At 42.5% G+C, this 8949-nt stretch overlaps 1 protein-coding gene across 1 annotated transcript; it reads right to left on the minus strand.

The window, feature by feature from the left end:
• Positions 1–452: 452 nt before the first annotated feature.
• Positions 453–2517, minus strand: LOC105042699 (3-ketoacyl-CoA synthase 1). The gene has a single exon (XM_010919994.4). It carries the CDS (start codon positions 2306–2308, stop codon positions 731–733), a length of 1578 nt encoding a protein of 525 aa, XP_010918296.1. The 5' UTR covers positions 2309–2517; the 3' UTR covers positions 453–730.
• Between the last annotated feature and the right edge of the window lie 6432 nt (positions 2518–8949).

The raw sequence follows: 8949 nt of genomic DNA on the forward strand, positions 1-8949 counted from the left end.
AGAATAGTACTGTTAATGATGACTTCTCTTATTTCACTATCAAAAGTGAAATAAAAAAGCACAACATCAGTAATGGCTTGATATGTGATCCTAAAAAGCTGAAATCTTGTGGTGCAACCTTGAACAGAATATGGATATATGATCCCATCTATTATTCCTTTTCAACAAGCACCACATACACGAGCTGTCGGATGTGAACATCATATCTTCCCGGTTAGTTAGGCAACAATAAAAAGGTTATTCCCATACATACCTTCCGGTGTGATGCTATCAAACTCGTCCCTAAACCGGCATGGCTCTAAGCTTGTGCCGAAACCACCCTCTAAACCGTTCATAGAGAGCCATATCGAGCTTGGCTCAATTTTGGGTGGGACTTTCTGATTTCCTTATTCCGGTCAACCCGGGTAGCTCGGGATGGAACCGGGACTAACAAGCAATAACATAAGTAGAGCACCATCGTCTCTAGCTAACTTCAAGCTTGCTTTAATTTCATTGAAAATGTCACAAGTGAAACAATCGATCTTTACATAACTTCAAGCTTCTTTTCACCAAACATCGATCGTACTGAATGAGCCACACTTTTACAGCCTAGGCACCGCTATTATGTGAAAGCTTAAAAAAGAAAATAGAAAGAAAAAAAAAAAAAAAAACAAGGAAAAGGCAATTAACTTGTGTTCTTGCCTTCCCCTACATTATAGCGGTAGGTATTAATTAAGTCATCTCCAGCGTGTCATTGAACCGGGTAGCTATCGATGCAGTCGGCCCAAGGGTTGCATCCGCCTCCACGGCGGCCGCCGACGGCGCTTCCTAGCGGCGGCACGTCCCGGATCGCTCGCCACACCGCGCTGTTGCACTTGAACCCCGACCCGAACCCAATCTGCCACACCCTGTCCCCCCTCGCCACCCTTCCCTTGGCCTCCGCGTACGCCAGCTCGTACCACAGGGAGCTGCTGCTCGTGTTCCCGAAACGGTGCAGCACGCTCCTCGACGGCTCCATGTCCCGCTCCCCCAGCCCCAAGTTCTTCTGCACCTCCTCCAGCACCGCCCTTCCCCCGGCATGCACGCAGAAATGCTCGAACGCTCGGCGGAAGTCCGGGATGTATGGCCGGACCCCCCTGAGCCGAAACACTCTCCGCCTCACCAGCGTCGTCAGAAACTTGAGCTGCTCCGACAGCGGCAGCACCAAGGGCCCCAGCGTCGTGATGTTCGTCTTCAACGCGTCGCCGGCCACCGCCATCAGCTCCCTCGCCAGCGACACCCCGACAGCCCCGTTCCCGTCCTCACGCTGGTACACGCAGCCATAGCACCCGTCGTTGGCCCCCTTGTGCGTCCGCACCGTGTGCACCAGCCGGTACTTGGCTCGCCCCGCGTCGCTCCTCCGGTTCGAGAGCAGCAACGCCGCGCCTCCCATGCGGAAGATACAGTTGGACAGCAGCATCGACCGGTCGTTGCCGAAGTACCAGTTCAGCGTAATATTCTCCGTGCTCAAAACGACGGCATACGACCCCGGGTTGGCCTGCAGCAGGTCTTTCGCCAAGTCGATCGATATCAGTCCGGCGCTGCACCCCATTCCACCGAGGTTGAAGCTCTTGATATCCTCCCTCATCTTGTAGTGGTTGATGATCATGGCTGTGAGTGATGGGGTCGGGTTGAAGAGGCTGCAGTTCACGATGAGAATGCTGACGTCGCGCCGCGGGTCGATGCCGGTCGTCTCGAAGAGCGCGTCGAGGCAGCCGAACATGACGGCCTCCGCCTCGAGGCGGGCCTCCGCCAGACACAACCTGGGGGGCCGCGCCTGAACGCCCGGCGGGAGGTACGTCTCGTCGCCGAGCCCGGACCGCTTGGTGATCTTAGTCTGGAAGTCGAGCGACTCCACCGTGAAGCTCCCCGTGCTCTCCGTCATATCAAGGAACCCCTCCTTGGAGATCTTGTGCTTGTCCTCCGGCTTGTAGCACGCGAAGTCCATGAGGTAGACAGGGCGCGGCCGCTTGAAGTAATACACGGCGAGGAGGACCGCCATGACGGCAGATGAAACGAGGCAGGTCGCGAGGTCGACGGAGAATTGCGCCGGCATGGTCAGCATGCGGTCGAGCCTGAGCAAGGAAGCGGCCGCCAGGGCAAGAAGAGGGACCGAGAGGAAGGCGTAGAGGTTGGTGTAGCGAATTCCGAGCTTCACATACTTGAGCTTCACCGACTGAAGGAAGTCCGGAAGGCGGCGCCGGATTTTGATGACGATCGACGAGTCGTTGAAGTCCATCTCGGCGGTGAGCTGCTCTCGGTCCATCACAGAAGGCTCGGTCACCTCCATCTATCCTAGCTCTAATTAGATACAGAGAAGTTGAGAAGGGGAGAACATAAGAGGGTATCTATAGGAGGAGAAACGCTTAGCTTGTTCGAATAAAAACGTGTGGGTTGTGGAACGCTGCGGGGTGTTTTTACGAATGAGAAAGAGAGAGAGAGAAAGAGGCCGGTGGTGCTGTTGCGTGGTCAACCTGCAGCTGGGCGACGAGAGAGCTGGATGGATGGATAGGTGGGACTGGTCGCCTATTAATGAGAGTAGTTTCCAAAGGGCGCGGTGGAACGCTCAACTACCGGGAAAGAGAAAAAATTAAAATCCCAACAATATCAGACGCGTACAGGTATCCGCCCGGCTTCTTAGTGGATGGTCTGCTGTTGGCGCTGGTGCAATTTAATTCAGGCTAATGGGTGGGTGATCGGCTTGAACTGTTGACACCTGTCCACCTGGTGAAACAACGAAAAGTCAAGGAAAAGCCGCCATGGCTGCTTGAAATCTTGGGCGATGGTTTAATTGCATGTTCTCGCGGACTGGATGGTGTACAGTTGATCATTCAATGTCCAGCAGCCAACTGTAGGTATTGAATGATTAGGTTAGGATAGACGTGGTAGTTGTTATAACCAATCACTGGACTCTGATCAATTCGTGATCGAACTGAACCTAAAGTTATTGAAGGCGATCGAGACTCTTAGACGCTACTACTTTTTCGATTTATAACACGTGTAGTGCAAGTAATTGGTTGCTATTGACATAAATCATATGTAGAAAATCTTACCTATATAGGTAGGATTGATTTTAACAAGGCGTCACCATGTGATGCTTAAACTTGATTGTAAATAAGCTATAATCAGAAAGTATCAACACCCTTGGGCAACCATACGAGATCTTCTTCCTCTTCATACGGATTGCTTGTTTTGGAGTTACGCCCATCATTAGAAGTTCTTAAAGTTAACTATGATGGTGCTACACTATCCCATTCGGCGGCAGCAGGATATTTTGTTCGAGGCTACCAAGGAACCTTATTGTGCGCAAAGGACAAACTGCTACCTATGTAATCATTGCTGTTTGTAGAATTAGTGGTGGCCGAGGCAGGACTGATCAAGCCAAAGGACAAACTGCTACCAAATTGCAAGTTGTGCAAATTTGGGCTCCAATCACGTTGCCGAGGATATTATGGGCATGAAGCAGGCCATGTGGGCTTTCAAAGCCACCCACATGTTCAAAGAAGCCAATTGGATGACCAATTTCGTCGCTCTAGCGGCTATTCATGGAGATGTATATTTGAAGTAGGGTGATGTTTTACCATCCATACTTAATGAGTTGGTAATGATGGATGCTTATGGCTCTGAATCTGGGCTTTCCCCTTTTCAATATACCAAAAAAGAAAAAACAAGAAGAAGAAGAAGAAGAAAAGAGGGTGGAGGGGGGGAGGCAAAAAAAAAATAATCCAAATCATCTAACGAGACAGTAAACAACGTTAGTCAAGATCATAGTTGCCTTCTTCCCAGATTGGCCATAACTATGTCCACCCAGCCCGAATCTTTCTTCATTAGATGATAATTTTTCTGAACAAGACCGGTCAATCAATCTCCAAATTGGATAAATAATAGCCCAAAGTCCTCATGGGTTCCACTTTTGATCAGCCATCAAGCCACACTTTGTTGCTGCCTTCAACTCTCCATCTCATAGTCCTTTGGAGGGCTTGGTAAATACCAGCCATTTAAATTACTCTTACATCCCCATACAACAAAAGGAGCATCGACTATGCTTATTAATGGCCTTGTCAAAATCATTTCCAAAGTCCTAGCCAGCAATCTAAAGGGTGCAACCTATAATATTATCAGCAGTTACCAAAGGGCTTTTCTGTATGAGAGATTCATTCTTGATAGTTTTGTCACTGCACGATAGACCATCAACCATTGCAAATCCCAAAAGGCTGAAGGGACACTGCTTCAACTAGATTTGAAGAGGCCTTTGGTAATTGGCATTTTCTGTTCACCATATTCAAAAAACTCAACCTCATTGGCACAGTTGGATCAAGGCTGGCTATCCCAATTCCAACAAATATCTTTGTACTTTCTGAACAATTGCGTAACTCATCATCATGACCTTCCATTAGGGGACCTCCTATCACCCTACCTTTTCCTCCTTGATGGTGATGTGCTAAGTTTCTTCTTTCACAAGGCCTAGGAAGTGGGTGTAATCACTAGTCTTAGCCCGGGACCTGCAACAACTAAGCAACATTGTCTCCAATTTATAGATGATATGCTTATCTTCTGTGAGGAAATAGTATGGTAAACTGCTAGTGTACAATTCTTTCTTTATATATGCTTTTGAGTTGTTTCTAGGGTCAGGTACCTTAATTTTTTGAAGTCATCGTTGGTCCTCTATTAGAACTAGCTACCACTTGGTGAACAGCTCTCTCTCATTCTCTACTGCTATTTGGCAAAAGGTTGCAATTAACTAGCTAAATATCATTGTTTTTTTTGGCAACCATTCATTAGTAGACCGAGTTGATCACAAGCTTGCAGGACAGGGAGTTCTTTTTTACGCTTGCAGGACAGAGAGTTCTTTTTTATCGTAGAGCATTTAGTCCTCCTCAACTCGGTTATAACTGCACTGCCATAACTTTTCATGTTTGTCTGCGCTACCATAATTTATCATGTTTGTCTTCTCCTTATCCTCCTGGCTCATATACTTCCTGTATCATCCGGATGCTTCTTTCTAGTCCACCATAGAAACGAAGTTGCAAATCTAAACATGAAGGCAAACTTGGCAACGATGCTTTGCGGGTACATGGAGATGGTGACTTCTACAACAAATCCAGTGACCTTGGAAAAAATTGATTTTGAAGAAATATATATGTTAGGCTGAAGTGGGCTTAGGCTAGCCTCAGGCCCATCAAGTCAAGCCAACTCAAGACCGAGCTACAGACTAGGCTCAAGTGTTTTCAAATTAGATTGGGCTTAGAATTGTGGCCCATAGGTATTTCAGGCCAAGTTCTGATAGTTGGCTCGGCCCAGACTCTGAACTGGGCCTATAGTATGAGATTGAGCATGCAATACTCACCCATAGAGAAATTCTTTCTGCACCATGGGTGGTGTAGAAAATCCGACGTGGAGTGCACTATCTTGTCCGATTGGTCTACATAGTCACCGCTTTTCAAGGCACATTTAATGTCTACAAATCAGCTTTTTCATTTAAAAATTTTATATGATGAAATTATCTCTATCTTTTGAAAAAAATTATGACATCCTATGGCGATTATAGCCCAGAATGTCATCATATGATCTACGATATCATAATATAAAAGAGATATTTTTGTCCAACCATTTTTCAATATGCATTTAATGCCTGTCTGTCGGCTTTTTTGTTTAAAAATTTTATATGACAAAAATACCTCTGTCTTTTGAAAAATATTATGACATCCTTTGGCGCAATATAACCCAGGATATCATAATATGGCGTAAGATATCATAATATAAGAGGAGTATTTTTGTCCAATCACTTTCTAACGTGCATTTAATGCTTCTAGGTCGGCTTTTTCATTTGAAAATTTTGTACGATGAAAATACCCATATTTTTTAGAAAATATTATGACATTCTGTACATATAATGGACGTAGGATGTAATAATATGGATATAAAATGTCATAATTTTTTCAAAGAATAGAGATATTTTCGTCATATAAAATTTTTAAATAAAAAAATCGATCTATAGATATTAAATATGCGTTAGAAAGTGATGACTATGTGACCAATCAAACGAGATGGTGCACTCTATGTTGAATTTTCTACATCGCCCGTGGTGCACAAAGAATTTTGCCTCACCCATAGCATTAGGCTGACCTTGAATTAGGCCCCCAACACCATTCACTTCTTTGGCATCCATCTTGAAGGAAGCTCCTCTATGCGAAGTACGAGATGACCATCAAGGGACAAAAATTAGAATGCCAGCCGCCCAAATTGTGAGAGGGGAAGTGGCTAGGACAGCAGAATAGGCAATAAGGTCAATATAATAACTCATGCCCAAAAAAAAGATTTAAATCTCACGCACTGAGCACGTGAGGTAGGGAGAAGGAAGACTCTCGATGGGAGGGAGAAGGAAGACTCTCCATGGGAGTCTTTCTCTTCTCCAAATACAATTGGAAAAAAGGATTTGGGGGTTCAAAAAACTCGGATTAAAATCTAGATTTTCATCTATAAAAGATTCTCCCTCCTCTTAGATCTCCACCACCAACATCCGAAGAAATCTTCATCGATTTTCAGAATTTCTTCTAGTATTCTTTCCTCAAATTTCATCGAAATCGATTACCGGATTACCTTCTTTGCTTCATCGAATTTAGGTAAAGACCTAAGCCCTTACTCTCCTCCTCCTAATCCCACAGCCATCATCCCACTTTGATTTGAGCTAACAGCTCACTGAAATCTAAGTTTGAAGTCGGATCCCATGTTTTCATTTTTCTTGGATTTTCCTCCTATCGGACCTATTGCCATCACCAATTATGTTCGACTATCGAAGCCGAGGTCATTGAGAGTCCACCAGTGAGAGGGATCATCATCGTCGAGAGTCGCCACTATGGGAACTGGTCGGCCGACCATTCTTTTGTTTTTTTTCCTATTCAACGAAAAAGAAGAAGAAGAAAGGAGAAAAGAAAGAAAGGGAAGAAGAAAAAGAAAAAGAAAAGAAAAGAGACGAGAGAATTTCTCTCTCTTCCCTCACTCCTCTCTCTACTCTTTCGCCACTTTCTCTATCTACCAATTTCTCTTCCTATTTCTTTTTACTTTCTTTCTCTCGACTTCTCTCTTTTCATGATTTTCTCCCTCTAGAGATTTTATGGACTAATGGAGGGTCTAGATACATAGGCAAATCTAGATCTTAGTTGACCTTAGGAGGGGTCTTGAATTTTTGATATTAAAGTTATTCATCATAATTTTTCACTGTCTCTAATCATTTATAATTTTTATATTTGATCCTGATCATGTAGAGGTACGATTATCTACATAAAGTGTCAAGTGGAATACCATAATTTTGAGTTTATAGATCGAGGAGTTCATCAATTTATGTGCTTGAGTCAATCACTGATAGAGGTAAGGATTCTTGGACACAACACTAGTATATATATATATATATATTTATTTATTTATTTATTTTTGTACTGCATGATTTGGTTTCTCATAGCGATACTTATTTTATGTTTGTCAACATGATTATCTATATGTTCTATATCATATGTTTGTATCAAATAATGATGGCTTTTCAGATGTTTTGGATTGTGACACCGGCTATTGAGATTTTTGAAAAGAACATAATGTGATACAGTATTTTTTTTCATATAATTAAAACTTAATAAATTAGTGATCAAGAAAGAGATATTTAGACTAATCACATTAAATTGAGAATAGCCCTGCCATGGGCAGAAATGTAGTACTTGAATTTGCCATCATGGATAGAATCGTAGATATTCTGGTTTGTCACCATGACTGAGAATGCGGCTAGTATGGTTTGCCACCATAGATGAAATTATGGCTAATATGGTTTGCCGGTCACTGGCGAGATCATGACCATGATTAGTCCATGACCTTAAAAATAACTATTAATTGATTTGGATTATGTTAATGAAATATGGATGATACGACATGGAATCACAATTAAGTAAAAAAGAGTTTTACTTAATTATATATGTACAGTATGTGACTTTTGAAAAAGATGGACATTCAATAGTAGATGATATATATTTTTATATATGTCGATATTGAGTTATACTAGATTCTTGATATGAGATTTCATGGCTTATATTTTTTTTGATGCTATTTATATATTATTTTCAATCATATAATTATATTGGTGTGAGTATGTGAAGATTCTTACTAAGCTGTAAAGCTCCCCCTCTCTATTTCACTTTTCTTCTTAGAATTACAGGATGCTCATGATTAGCTATGGTTTGGATTCGTGGATGAGCAGAAAAATAGATCGAGCATCATTGATACTTCATCAAATTATTGAAGAAATTAATTTGTAATTATGCAAATTTTATCAATTGTCAAAAAAATTAGATTATTATAGATGTTGAGTGATGAACACTTGAATTAAGTCACTAGAAGCACATAATTCTATTTAATTACTTCTTATTTATTAAAAATTTGATGCTCTCTAGTTTAACTTGTAAGTAATTAGAAGTTTAGGCTCATACGATTCAAATTAGACTCAAATCGAATCAGATTTGCGTGAACTAGGCAACTAGCTCTTATTTAAGTATGAACGTGCTCACTCATCAAGGGTCAAGAAGCAACCTCTTCAATCAAGGATCCAGATTAAAAGATAACCTTTTACATAAAATCAAATGTGAATATGACTTAAAAATCAAGGACTAAGAAACATGGCACTCCATCTAATGGCTCACATTGAAGATGTCATTCATTAAAACCTTAAGAAGAATAAGAGAAGGACTCCATGCCACAATTCAACCTCTTAAGTGCCACCCCAACTTATTTTGGGATGTTTTCACGTGAAGAAAGAGAAGGAAAAAAGAGTGCACCACATGAAGAGCCGCCCCATCCTTTCACTTTAAAAACTCTCCACACCTTCTTGTTCTCCATGGGATCCTTTCTCTATTACACACTCAAACTCTTCACAAGTCCCTCACGCCCCCT

Source organism: Elaeis guineensis, chromosome 4 (genome assembly GCF_000442705.2).
Source record: "Elaeis guineensis isolate ETL-2024a chromosome 4, EG11, whole genome shotgun sequence".
Classification (NCBI taxonomy): domain Eukaryota; kingdom Viridiplantae; phylum Streptophyta; class Magnoliopsida; order Arecales; family Arecaceae; genus Elaeis; species Elaeis guineensis.

Excerpts from the sequence above, each read along its gene's own strand:
- LOC105042699 (XM_010919994.4), bottom strand. The coding sequence starts at position 2,308 with ATGGAGGTGACCGAGCCTTCTGTGATGGACCGAGAGCAGCTCACCGCC.